General features: G+C 42.1%; 1 protein-coding gene across 1 annotated transcript in view; it reads left to right on the forward strand.

Moving 5' to 3' along the window:
- Window positions 1–14,638, forward strand: part of REPS2 (RALBP1 associated Eps domain containing 2) — a 193,917-nt gene that overhangs the window by 98,471 nt on the left and 80,808 nt on the right. Inside the window, exons 8-10 of the mRNA XM_023737251.1 lie at window positions 4,063–4,157; window positions 10,481–10,550; window positions 12,224–12,277. Coding sequence (XP_023593019.1) covers window positions 4,063–4,157; window positions 10,481–10,550; window positions 12,224–12,277 — 219 coding nt within the window. The remainder of the gene's footprint in view (window positions 1–4,062; window positions 4,158–10,480; window positions 10,551–12,223; window positions 12,278–14,638) is intronic.

Genomic DNA, 14,638 nt, shown 5'->3' on the forward strand with positions numbered 1-14,638 from the left:
TTCAGGATTGTTGATTCTCTGTTTGGCTTAGTTTTTCGGATCTTTGTTGTGGAGGGACGGCGTGGTGTTTCTGCCTAGAGCGCCATCTTGCCGGAAGTCCCTGCTTGCTAGCTTTTAAGACCCCAGACACCACTCACCAAAGTGGGATGCAGAACATTTTCTTGAAAAACTTTGTTATGCCTGTTGACCTAGATGTCCCCTGAAACCATGCTCCCCAGACTCTATTTCTTCTTTGATGTCTCTCCATCTTTCTTCCTCCTTTCTTTCTGTCACTCTGTTTCTTCCGGATTGAGGCAAAGAAGCAGTGACATTCCCAGGGCTGTCTGGGAGAGTGCAGGCTCCCATTACCAAGTCAGTGCAGGGTCCTAGAGGAATCCCTTCCGTTGGGAGTGGGACCTCATGGGGCTTTTGTCTGTTTCTAATGGTGTCCCTGGGTAGTATACACAGCTAACATGGTCTGCTGCCAACCAAAAGGTTGGAGGCTCAAGTTCGCCCAGAGGCACCTTGGAAGAAAAGGCCTGACAATCTGCTTCCAAAAAGTTAGCCATTGAAAACCCTACTCTGTTTTACTCTGACACACATGGGGTCACCATGAGTTGGAGTTGACTCAACAGCAGCTGGTTTTGAATGGGGATTAACAGCTGACCAGAGGGCCTGGGTCTGATGCAGGGGCGTTTAGGTGCATTTAATACTTTCACCTTTTCCTCTTTCGAGCCCTGGGTAGAGTCCTTGGTTCAGCTCGTCTCCCATGCCCTCACCTGGCTTTCCGTTTCCAGGTCCTGACTAATGCTACATTGTTGTTGCTGATGCAACATGGCCACAGCACCTCTGCCAGGTGTTGACTCTGTGTTTGAGAATTCACTGTGGAGGTTTCATGGACTGTTTCAAAAGCCACTCATGACATTTTTAAAGATCTGAAAGCCCTGAGCCAGAAGTGTGTTAACAGATGAGACTGCAGTTCCTTTGGACTTGCTTCTGCAGGATGGCGGAGTCCAGCAAGAAGAGCATCCATCAGGAGCCTTCTCCCATCCCTGGGAACAGAATCCCTGTGTTTTCTTGGTCTTCATCCAGGCTGTCAGCATGAATTTATACAGAAGCAACTAAAGAGCCATTACATATCTTTCAATTAAGCAAAACTTGCACATTATTTCTGGGGCTTATGGGATTAATCTTAAATAATAATCATATAGTTGTAACAGAAAATACGAGAGACCTCATAAAAACCCCATCACACTCATTGACAGTATATTTTAGGCAAATTCAGAGGGTTTAATAGTTAATTTTTAAGTGTTTTATCATGCTGGCTGGAACCTTCTAGATATTTTTTTTGCTTTTTAGACTGTATGCAAAGTATGAATGGTCCCTGCTCTTAATTTTTGTTGTAGTTGTTCATTTTTTGGCATCCCATTTAACTTTTCTTTTTTTTAAAGCTTAGCTCTTGCCTTGTTCCAACATTATTATAATTAATCTATATGCAGTCTTTAAAAAAATTTAATCCTGTCTTCAACAAGACTGGTGGAAAGTATAAATTGGTTGATAACATTGTGCATGAAAACTATACAAGCCTGTTTTCAATAAAATAATGAAATAGGAATTGTTGTATCTGGTGACATTTTACTTTTAATTACAGAAATAATCCCTTTTCCCTAACGGTGAAAATTGAACAGAGTTGGCAAGAGCAGTTGGATTATTGGGAGGGTTTAACCATGAACCTTTTGATAGTTTCATGTCTAGGTGACTAGGTGGTATACATTTTTACCATATTAAAAAGAACACAAAAAAACCAAACCTGTTGCCCTCGAGTCGATCGCCACTCCAAGTGACCCTATAGGACAGAGTAGAACTGCCTCATAGGGTTTCCAAGAAGTGAATGGTGGATTTGAAACTTCTGACCCTTTGGTTAGCAGCCTAGCTCTTAACCACTGTATATACTTCATTAAAAAATATTTATTGGGTACTTACTATGTGAGCGGCACTGTGTTATTCTCTGTGGTCAGAATGCTCTGTAAAACAGAATTCCCACCCTCATGGAACTTGCTGGCAGTTGGAGGATAGATGTTAAATAAACTCACAAATATGTAATGAGTGCTATGAAGGGGAAGTAGAAGTGCATCCAGAAGATGCAGGGCCTTAGGGAAGATTTCCAAATGTTTGAGTGGAAATGTGAAGCCTGCACTAAGGACTAAGTAGGTAAAAGACGGGAGAAGTGGGTTATGGGGAGAGGGGGCAGGAGGTGTGCTGGAGAGACCTGAGAGGGGAGGGGTGAGGAATAGGAAGTTCAGGCCAGAGGGGATGGAGTGGGACGAACCAGGGGAAGAGAGACCCAGGCTGAGGCTGAGGAGGGAGGTGGGGACCAGATCGTGGGCAGTAACTCTGATGCGTTTCCAGCAGGGAAGTGGCACAATCAGGCCCTCTGAAAGGATCCTGCTGCTGTGCAGCGAACAGGTTTTGAGGGACAGAGGTGGCAACAGGAGGATCAGGTAGAAGGTTCCGGCACCAGTCCCCTCCAGAGCAGCCGGGGCGTGCACTGGGGAGTGACAGTGGAGATGGAGAGAGGTGGACGTGTTAGAAAGCTGTTCAGCAGTTAATTGATGGCATTTGTAGTTTTTGGAAGTGTTAGCTTTGTACATAGTGAGACCTGTCATGGTAAGGCATTAATCATATAGTCAGATCTTATGGAGTGCAGTTCTACTCTGAAACACATGGGGTTGCCATGAGTTGGACTCGACTCAGTGACAACTGGTGAAAGATAGATCGTTGATTGGTAGACTAGAAAGAGAACTCTTACATTAGTTAGAACTGCTCCTGGGGTTGGATTGAGCAATGGTACTGTAAAAGGTGTTTTGCTGAGTTTTAACCCAGAGAACAATGAGCCGACCGGGTCTAGTCAGAGAAGTCACCAGGGCCACGGTCTGCCCCACTTGGCGTCAGTGAAATTCAGAGTAGAGTAAACAAATGAACAGATAAGGTGTTGCACTCAACCACATGCAGTGGTGACACCTCAGTGACCAGTGCTTTACCACAGAGGGACTGTGACATTTCAAAGGACAGAGAGGGTGAGAGGGGGGCAAGGGGTAAAAACAATGCCAATTCATGTTCAACATTTGTTTCAAAAAATTTTTTTTCAAAACCTTGCATTAAAATTTTGATTTCTTAATTGCTTGTCTTGACAAATTGGATTTGTAGGATCTGTTTATTATCAACCCCAATCTGCTTTTTCTCTTTGGAATATTGACAAATTTTCTAGCTGTTGAGACATTTCTTTCCTAATTACTTTGTGACAAAAATGGTGAAGCAGAATCTGCTTCTGAAAAATAGCCTGGGTGTTCAGTATTAGCCTACCAAGCAGCATGCTGTTTTTCCACAGGCTAATTCACTCAGCTCCCCAGTTAACAGCCTCTGTCACGGTTGTATGTTGGACAAAACCCATAATGTGATTCTTACTTGTTTGTTTTAAATCAGCAAGAATTTGTGCTGTTATTTTTGTTATTCCTGCTAACATAAAGGGAAGAACATTTCCTACAGTTATCTTGGGCATGCATCACTGGAAGACCGTGCCTACTTCAGTCCAACAATGATAGCTAAAATAATGCATTTCCTTAGTTCATAGTATTGACACTATCACCATAGTCACTACCATTTAAAAATTATGCTAGTAGGATAGTTAACACTTAACATGTTGTGAAAGCGAAATGAGAGTTAATCTGGAAAATGATCACTATGCTACGACATGAAATGCTGAGAAATGAGATCTTCCAGCCAGACAGCTGGGGTTCCAATCCTTGCTCTTCCATTTACCAGCTATATGACCTTGAGGATGTTACTCAGTGACCCTGTGACCCCATTCCTCAGCTTCATCATGTGTGGAATGGGGATGATAGAAGTACTGGGTTGTATATTTAAAGAACTTAAAATACTACCTCAACATTGTTTGTGCCGTAAGTACTACATAAGGGTTTGCTGCTTTTTGTTGTTATGGTTAACAAGTACAGAAAAGCTGATAGGAAACAATGACCACTGTGGCTGTAGTATATATCATGTATTCTTTTTGTTTCTTCTTAGCTTTTCCTAAGTCCAAGTGGGAGTGTGCATTATTTGATTCTTATCCTGAGTCAATGCCAGCAAACCAACAACCCCGGGACTTGCATTGGAGTGAGGTAAAAGGTCTTCATATGTTAATAAGTATGGACATGTGTAGTATGAACTCCATTAGCCTAGGTTCTTTACAAACTTGGGAAAATCCACTTTTATAACATTTTCTTTTATACTTGGTAATTACTTCAGGCTCAGTCTTTCAAATCTAAACATGAGATGTATCTGTAATTATCTTTTTTTTTCCTTTCCCCCCTAAAACTTGATTTGGTAAAATAAACAAAGTAGTCCATTGACTGTCTAGAGGTTAAAGTTAGGTATAGCCAAACCAAACCAGAAGATGCTAGCCAAGTTATTTACTTTAACCAAGCTTTAATTCCTTAGTAAATGTTTTAACGTTGTATTTTTAGTAGCTGGGTATTAGCAAGGTATAATGAACCAGAACAGCTTTGAGAGGAGGTTTGAGAACTATATATGAGGTCCCCAAATCACATTCATAGCTCCTTCTCCCTCAAGGTTTTTAGCTTTTGGACCAAATGAAGACTGGTTTGGATGATCTCCAAAAGAAACTTGGACAATCCCCACAATGTTGGGCCATTAATGTGTGGGTGTAGCCAAGTGCTTACTGATCCTTAGTTGTGGATCAATAAATAGGAGGAATCGTTAATGGTCACTGTGATTATCATCATTATCATCATCACCATTATGATCACTATGATGATACCTTATGGCACCTGCTGTCCCCTTCCAGAGAGAAAAATCTGGAAACATTTAATAAATGGAGGTTTATTCACAGACTCCTGTTTGAGTCCTCAGACCCTAGTTCAAGCCATCACAAGGCGATGGAAGTCAAAGAGAGGATGCAGGGACATTTCTGGAGTTTTTTGTAACTGTGTGTGATTATTTACTCTTTTAACTGGGGCTTTCAGGCCTGTAGTTTGTGTACAGATGGCATCCTCTGTGAGAGAATCAAGCCTCCTTCTGCAGTACTCCCTCTGATTAACCTCCCTTTGCCTCTCTGCCACTATTCCTCTGAGTTGTTGCCTTCAGGTTACTTTCCTCAGCAGATTTCTCTTCCTGGGCGAAGGGTATAAAGAAATGTGATTTCAGGATGGGCAGGAGATGCGCATTTGAAGAATTTTTCTTTTTTAATTTCCTTTTCTGTAGAATGCACATGATGGAGAAGCAGATACAACAGTTAGCCACTTTCCATGGTCCTCAGTATACACTGAGGCTTCTAGCCGTGTCTGGAGAGGTTTCTCCATCAAGTGCGAATAGATGCCTCTACAGCTGTCTTACACAGTTCCCCTGCTTTTTGCAATAGGTTACCCCACTTTTGTAAAATTATGAGGTTGTTAGGTGATTTCCTAAAAAATGTCATAAATATGTGTTCTTTCTAGGTAAAAATTGTTCCAATTTACGATGATATGACATGGTCTTTGCTCTTCCAATAATGATAAATAATACTGATTTTTTTGGTAGACATTAATTACTGGCTTATGTTGCTTTTCCACATGAAGCCATACATCATCTGTCTAAAAAGAAAGAAGAGCAGATATACAGGTGGTCATAAGGTCCGGAAATGTAGATATTTTTCTCACACACACACACACACACACACACACACACACACACACACTCACACTCACACACACTCAAACACACTCTCACACACTGTCTCTCTGATGGCCTTGATGACATGTGTATCTACCTTTATGGACGTTACACACAACTAGTTTTATATACTTTTGTATACTCTAACTGGCTCCTTTGGGAGGGGGTAAAAGCTAACTGAGTCTTTTATTCTTTGCCCTGTCCAAACCACAAAGCAAAACAAAAACTTCTTTTCCAACCAAGTTGTTATTTTGTGTGAGGTGAGGGCTTTTAGATGATAATGCAGTAATCAGAATTCAGGCAAGGTGTTAGTTAATTGGTGGCTTGACCGTTCAAGAAGTGTAGGTCAGATTTCAATAGCTAATAATGAAATAAATCATGTCCTCTGAATGATTATTCATTGTCCTTTCTATCTACCAGTCTTTTAGTCTATCATGAACGCACGGGATTTAAATAAATTTTAGTTCCAGCCCCGGGTGGATGACTCCAGGATAGGGTGTTTGTGTCATGAGTGAAGGTGTGGCTGATTCAGGTCTCAGGTCAGGAGAATTTTGCTTAGCAGCACATCTTTTTCTAAAGACAGCACAGTTGTTGACTTGTACTTATTCCTTCAAGGGTTTTAGATGATAATTTCAGGTATATTCCTCTTTAACAGTGTTTTCGTATGTTACTATATTTATGTTTTTAACAGCTTTACTGAGATATAATTCACATAACTTTGTTCACGCATTTAAAGTGTACAATTCAGTGACTTTTAGTATATTCACAGAGTTGTGCAACCGTAACCGCAATTTAACTTTAGAACATTTTCATCCTCTTCCCTCCAGCCCCTGGCATCCACTGATCTACTTTCTGCCTCTATGGATTTGCTTATTCTGGACATTTCATATAAATGGAACTATACAATCGTGTCTTTTGTGACTGGCTTCTTTCACTTTGTATAATGTTTACAAAGTTCATCCATGTTGTAGCATGTATCAGGACTTCATTCCTTTTTATGCCTAAATAATATTCCATTGTATGAATATAACATACTTTGTTTATTCATTCATTCGTTGATGGACATTTTAGTATGTCCACTTTTTGGCTACTATGAATAATGCTGCTATAAACATTCATGTACAAGTGTTTATGTGGACATATGTTTTTATTTCTTTTGGGTATATACCTAAGAATGGAATTTTGGGGGTTATATTGTAACTGTAGGGGCCCTGGTGGCGCAGTGGTTAAGCGTTTGGCTGCTAATCATAAGGTCGGCAGTTCGAATTCCCCAGCCGCTCCTTGGAAACTCTATGAGGCAGTTCTTCTCTGTCCTATAGGGTCACTGTGAGTCGGAATCTACTCGACAGTAACGGGTTTGGTTTTGGTTTGGTTTTAGATGCACTTTCACTCCATTTGTCATGTTCATTTGGATGGGCCATTGTTTCTCTCTTCTTTGTATGTCTTGTGATCGATTTTTTGTTGGGGCAGTGGAATTTTCAAAAGTGTTAACTTTCTCAGCTTTCCCCAGTATTTGATGTTTTTGCCTGCACTACTGTCTCCAGAAAACTCTTAGATGGCCAGTGCCTTTGACCTTTGCTTAACATTTCCTCTTCCTCTCTGTGAGAGCTCATTCTCCCTCCCTGGTTTAATTAGGATTCGAAAGTTTCAGGTCTTGGTTTTCAACTTTCAGTGTCTCCCCAAAATACCAGAGAACATAGTGTGGTCAGTCTATCCACTAGTGGGCACCGCCACTCAGGTGAGATACTATGTACTAATCAATCTGTCCACCAGGGGGTGCAGTCCCCTCTCTCTGGTTATTACTTCCTTCCCTTCTGTTTCTGCAACTATGTTTTTAGTCAGAAGAACCGTACCCAGTGAGCCCCCTTCATAGCTGGTTTTTGTCCTTTGGTTTTGCCTGAGACTTTCTTCCCTGCTCTGTGTGGGCTGCTTATATCTGAACTGGCATTCAGGAGAAGCACAGGCACACTTTACTCAATTTCAGGAAGAAGAGGGGCTGGCAATCCCCAGAAGGACCTCCGAGAGATCTGTCTTGTTGGTTTCAGAACCCCAGTGGCCCTGTGGTGGTTGTGGGAGCAGTCTCCACTTAGGTGACCCACCTCCTGCCTGCCCTGTAGGGAACCTTCTGTAGGAGTTTGTATCAATTCAGCAGCCGACAGTTGCCAGTTAGGAGAGGGCTTGTCACACTCTGAAGGGACCCCCGGCGAGGTCTGCCTTGTTGCTGTCAGAGCCTGCCCTGTAGTATGTTGCTTCCTAGCACACAGCAGCCTCAGTCAGCAGTCCTCAGTGCTGACTGGAAATGGGAGCAGACAGACCCAAACTGATCCCTAGGGAAGTCTGTCCTGTTGATTTCAGAGGCCTGAGCTGCAGGGTGCCCAGGGAGGCAAGTAGAGTGCTGACAATACGAGCAGACTCCACTGTGGGAGACTTCTGTATCAGTTTGCAACGGCCTGGAAACCAACAGTTACCAGATGGGGGAAGGGGTATCATGCTCTGGTCAGTCCTCCTGGAGGTCTGTCTTGTTGCTATCAGAGTCACCCCGGTAGATTGGTGGCTGTGAGTGCAGCTTCCACTCAAGACTCCTGCTTCCTAGCACATAGCAGCCTCAGTCAGTAGTCCTCAGTGCCAACTGGAAGTGGGGGCAGACTAACCCTAATTGACCCCCAGGAGGTTTGTCCTGTTGGTTTCAGAGGCCAGAGCTATGGGGTGTGTGGGGAGGCAGGTAGAGTGCCGACTGTGAGAGTAGTCTCCACTGCACGGGCCTTCTGTAGCAATTCACAGCAGGCTTTCAGCTGACTGTGTCCCGGTGGGGGAGTTGCTGGTATACTCCAGACGGATCCCTGGGGAGGTCTGCCTTGTTGATATCAGAGCCCCCCCCCCCCATAGTATGTTGTTTGTGGGTGTAGCTTCCACTAAGGATGTCTGCTTCATAGCACACAGCAGCCTCAGTCAGAAGTCCTCAGCACCAGCTGGAAGGGGGAGCAGAGAGACCTGAACTCACTTCCCAGGAGGTTTGTTCTGTTGGTTTTAGAGGCTTGAGCTATGGGGTGTGCAAGGAGGCAGGTAGAGTGGTGATTATAAGAGCAGACTCCACTGCACTGGCCTTCCGTAGCAATTTGTAGTAGGCTTGCAGCCAGCAGTGTCCGGGTAGGGGAAGTGCTGGCACACTCCAAACAGACCCCTGGGGATGTCTGCCTTGTTGATTTTAGAGCAGAAGCTTGGGGTCCTGTCTCTTCATACAGGCAGGGGCTGTGGTGGTTATGGAAACAGGCTCCTTTTTGGGGGCCACTTCCCCAGTTCACAGCAGCTGGTAGCCCGCATGGCTGGGGGTGGGGGGAGCAGGGATGGTGGGAGAAGCGATTTTCCTACTATACGCAACTCAGTGTTGATTCATTGATTCTTGCCTGTGTGCAGTTTCCTGCTGCTTTCCTCTGCTGTCTGATTCAGAACCCCTCAAAGCTGCACACCATTTCCTTGTTGTGTCTCTTGTATTTGTGGAGGAGGGTCAGAACAATGGTCTGGTTACACCACCATCTTTCAAGAATCTCAGTATTAATTCTTTTGATCCATGAACATGGGATGTCTTTCCATTTATTTAGATCTTCTTTAATTTCTTTTTATCTACATTTTCTACTCTCACCTAATTTCTTCCACTAAAAGGTCTGGTTTATAATCCAGGTGGGAGAAGAAAATGAAAGCAGTACACTGTTAAGGTACATTCCCTGTTCTATTGAAGATAGACTTTGCATAGGAAATTGCATTTGGAGGCTTCATTATAATGCCAAGAATTACTTGACTAAGGATTGTTAAATCCTAGATCAGATTACCACCAAATAGTTCTGTAGCTCCATTTTTGGGAACAGTTTAAAAACAGAAGTATCGGTCACCTTGCTGGGGTTGTTTGGATTCTGAGAGGTAGACCAACTAAGTCTTTGGCACACCAGGCAGCATGCAATTTACTCTACTTTAAGTGTTTAATTTTATTTGATTTTTTGAATATGCTTAAAATATGAAGAATATAAAAGGCATATACTATACTGACAAATTCTCCTTCCGTCCCTGTCACCCATCTATCCAATCACCTGTCAATTCTTGTATGTCTTCCAGAGTGTATATATATAAAGACAAGATGAATGTATATTCTTTAATTTCATCAGAGGTTTTAGAGTATATGTCAATTGATATTTTACAAGAAATGAATTGATAGTAGATTTTAAAGGGAGTTTTAAAATAATCGATTAGTTTAGGTTTTCATCTTCTTAGTGTGAGGACTTTTCCCATAAATGAGTTAGGAGAAAATTTTCATCTGCTCATCAGTAAGATTATTGTATTCCACAGCAGGGAGGCTATTTTTATCAGAGTTGGACATCCTTTGCATAGCAGATCCTGGCAAATACCTAAATTATGGGACCACTTGTCAGAACCTCTCTCCATTCTGTAGAAAAAGTACATAAAATACACGTTTGTTCTTGGCTGAATGGGCAATTGCTATGCAATTCTCTGGCTGAATCCAAGTTAGATTCTGATGTAATGTATGGTCTATAAACCTACCTCAATCTGAATTGTAAATTTTTCCCTCTGTGCATGTAAATTTTAAAATACAAATGAACTTCTACCTCACTAGGAACTTAAAAAAAAAACAGTATTAATGTCAGGATTTATTGAAACCATAAATATTGGGAAGAATTATTGCTTTTAGAACATTTTCATCATATGTGCACATCACTTAATTTCCATTCTAATCCATATAATTAATTTACTTTTCTTTTCCAAGAAGACATCTGTTAAAGACATGGCAGACTTCCCTGTCCCTACCCAAGATGTGACTCTCGATGACAAACAAGGTATGAAAAGAATGAATTTTCTTCCTTTAAGGACATTCTACCTATGCGTCCTCATCTAATTATTTTGGAATGTGACTTCTAGAGCATTTGAGGAAAGTTTTGAGGATGTGAACGCATTTGGACTGATGACGTGTTGCTGCATAATCATAGTTCGTAAGGTGCTAATGAGATCTTGAGTGGCCAAAGCCCCCCAACTCATTGCCCCTTGACTCATTGCTGACCCTCAGGCCACTGTGACACCTTGTATTGGAATCTGGTCAGACTAATTAGAAAATGACTGGACACTGACAGAATTGAGAACTTAGCATCTTGGGTTGACAGATACGAGAAATAACGCCTTTGTACAAAGCTCTAATCCGTGAGGAAGTTCTGTTCTGGCTAGGCTTTCTGTCTCTGGGGTTTATCTGTCTCTCTGTGGCTTTTTGAGGGTGGGATGTGACGTGGAGCCCAACAACAATTGCCTGTCTTGTGGGGTGTGTGAGAAGCAGTGTAACACAGGGCTCCATGTTGTAGTTACCACAAGCACAGGGATGAGTTGGCCTGATAATATCTAGAACAGCAGGAGGCCCCCCCCCAATACCTCTGTTTAATGCTTTATAGTATACCAGGTCCTTCCTCCTACACTGCTTTATTCAGTCCTCAAAAAACTTAATGGAAGCTGGTATGTTTTATCACCTAAAATTTAAAGATGAATAAATGGAAGTTCAGACAGAATGAATCATTTGCTTAGTAAAAAAAAAGAACTGGGTCAAGAATCAAGACTTTCTACATCTCCAGCCAGCCTTCCTTCTAGTAGCTAATGTCGATTCACTACCCACAAATGAGAGAGGCTTGTCTGAAGGGCTACATGTCAGTGAGCTATTTCAGGTTTTATCGTTGGGACCTGCCATTGATTCAGCTTTGCATCAGAAAAGTTTTTAAAAAATAAGTTTTCCATTAAGAAACAATAATTGCATGTTTTCTATTTTAAATACGTGCTCAGGAGAGGTAGGCAGATCTGGATATTGTCTGCAACAGTAGATACTCTGATCACTCTTTCAACTGGTGGATGCTAGCCTGCGCATTGGAATAACCCTGAGAACTCTAAAAATACTGAAGCCTGGGCCCCAGCCCCACAGATCTGATGTAATTGGTCTGGGAGTCAGGAATGAAACAACGAATTGCTGCTGATTTCAACTCATGTGACCCTATGCGTGTCACAGTAGAACTGTGTTCCCTAGGGTTTTCAATGACTGACCTTTCAGAAGTAGATCACCAGGCCTTTCTTCCGAGGCACCTCTGGGTAGACTCCAACCTTTCAGTTAGCAGCTAAATGTGTTAACCATTTGTATACCACCCAGGGACTCCCATCAGGAATGAAAGGGAGAAATTCCTGATACTTCCTGGCAGTCCTCTTGCTAGCCACTAGAGGTGCTCTCTCTGGAAAGTTAAAAATATAGCTTTCTTCTCTATGGGAGGAGAACCTATTTCCATACTTCAGGGGCTCTTTATTGTTTTAGTGAATACTCGGCAACTGTTTTTATAGCAACTTCTAGCGATTTGTAAGACTTCTTTTTGTAAGTGATAACTGGGGATTCTTTGTTTTAATGTAATGTGCCTCCGAAATAAAAATTTATAGTTTTTTTTTCTTTTCTTCCCCTTTCTCTTATTCCTTCAAAACAAAACGTCACTAGCTTCGAAAAATACTACAGATGAACCCTCACCAAAGGATATGTTGGAGGATCCAGGTAGGAGCAAACCTTAATTTTAATAGACTTTCTATGTAATTATTTCTAATTTGAAAAGCTGCAGTTTCAGTGAGTAGAAGACTGCTACATCTCTGATAGTGTGTTTGTTTCTCCCTAAATATTTCTCTTGTGTTTTATTGGAAGGGAACACTTTGGCTTTTTACACCTTCCCTCTTTTCTGATGTGAGAACAGGATAATTTCTTTTTTAAATTCCCAATTTAGGTTTCACTGAAAGGATAGCTCAATTTGAATTTAGAGTCTCATTGGAGTTGAGAAGATTTCAGCAAGCCGTGGTGTTTCACGTAGAGTAAGGAGTTGATGGGGTACATCAGCTGGAGGCCCAGAGCTGATACTTGGCACTTCCAAAGCAAAAATCTTAAATATTTTTATTATACCTGAACACCGGGAAGGCATGTACCTGTCTTACACTTACACAGATATCGGATTTATTATAGGTTATTCCAAGGAGAACAATAAAAGTTGTGTCAGTCCAGTTTCTCCAACAGTTGGAACTGTGTCTATGGAGCCAGTGGAGAATGACTGGGCCTTGTGTCCTCAGCTCTCTTGATGGCACCATCATTGGAGCAAGATGTACCCTAGTTAAGAAACCAATTGGCTAGGGAAGGTATGACTATTAACGTCGAGGCTTGTGTTGTGGTAAAATATTTTCTAGACACCAAGTTCATTCAAGGCTTAAAAGAGAGGAGGAAAGAGTGGGGGAGAAGGGTATGAGAGGGAAGAGACAGAGAATGAATATGAATTTGAATGAGAATATATGAGTAATTCAGTGATGGCATCTGAGAATCTGTATTTTTAGTAAGCTCCCCAGGTGATTCTGAGGTATAGCCTATTTTGGAAACTGCTGCCTCTAGAAGGGAGTGCCTAGGTGGTGCAAGCAGTTAAGTGCTTGACTACTAACCAAAAAGTTGGCGGTTTGAACCCACCCAGAGATGACTGTTTCCGAAAGGTCTTAGCCTTGAAAACCCTATAGAGCAGTTCTACACTGCACACACGGGCCTGCCATGAGTCAGAATTGACTTGATGGTAACTAACAACCACCACCACTTCTAGAAGGTGATGTTAAGAAATAGAAAATTAAGGTTGTGGAACAGTCATGATTCCAAAAGTTGTGGGAATTCCCAAGCCAAATTTTGGCTTTTGAAGCTGATTCATGCTCATTCATCATGGGGGGGACACGCTCTGTTTGTGTAGGTCAAACCTGAGGTTGATTCTTTCCACCTCAGATTTCTGGAGTCAAACTAGATGCATTCTAGTTTTTGTAAACTTAAGGCTATAGTATTAGTAAAAGCTATTTAAATTTGAGGAGTGAAAACTGCTTCTCCAACAGCCTTTGAGGCTAATAACTCTTTTATTTTTTCTGGAGATTTTAGCATGAGCATCAAGTCGTCTTTGGGGCATGAGCTCGAGACCTCGTTTGTAACATTCCCTCATTGAATAAGACATGGCATCATCAAACAAAACCTACTAGGCGTGACACAATGCGTGAAGCATATCTCAATTTGTTTTTCACATTACACTTGCTAGCATGCTATGTGTTTTCTCAACCGTTCTTCTTACTGCTACCCCTTTTTGGAGGCTAGAGATTTCCTCCTATGTCCACTCTATGACAAGCCTTGAGTGTTCTAGGAAGTTGACATTCTTCCACCCTCTTACCAGCTAAATGAGAAGCGATGATCCACCAGTTGGCTTCTGCCTGAATTCACAACCCAACGTGCCCTTGCCATTTTTGCAGACATTCACAGATACCAAATGCTGAGGCCGACTTTTAGGGGCTTCGAGGCTGATGGAAGTGTTAGCTAGAACAGTGTTCTCTAGACTCTTCTAGTTTGAAACCTGTGGAGATTTACCAAGACCTGCCTGGGAGGTCTGTTTGCAGGTGGAAGGAGAGGCAGCCCCCTGCCCTGCTCCACCACAATTGGTGGTATTAATGATAATGACAGCGTGTGGTGGGCGATAAACGGGGTGGTGCTGTGTTATCAGGGAATGGGAGTATTTCTTGTGTGTTAGTTTTCCATATGCCGTTACCCTTTTAACTGCTGAAAATGTATATATAAGTGGAGACCGATAGCATTCTTATTATGTTACATTCCAACGTAATTCAAGAGAGCACATTGCACGGTGGTGACCTTTCTTTTGAGATCTTTGGGTCAGACTGAGGTTTAGTAGGCTGTTCACCCTCACACTGTAGTCTCTAGACTGCTGTTAGTGATTCTAGCCCCTTTGGCAGCTATCACTTAACAGTCTTATTGGCCTAGAGCAGTCCTCTCCTTCCATTACTTGCTTCCACCCGTACCTTCTTTGCTGTTCTAGAAGGAACTAAATTTAGAAACCAAATTTCT

The sequence above is a fragment of the Trichechus manatus genome, unplaced genomic scaffold (genome assembly GCF_000243295.1).
Source record: "Trichechus manatus latirostris isolate Lorelei unplaced genomic scaffold, TriManLat1.0 scaffold00100, whole genome shotgun sequence".
NCBI classification, from domain to species: domain Eukaryota; kingdom Metazoa; phylum Chordata; class Mammalia; order Sirenia; family Trichechidae; genus Trichechus; species Trichechus manatus.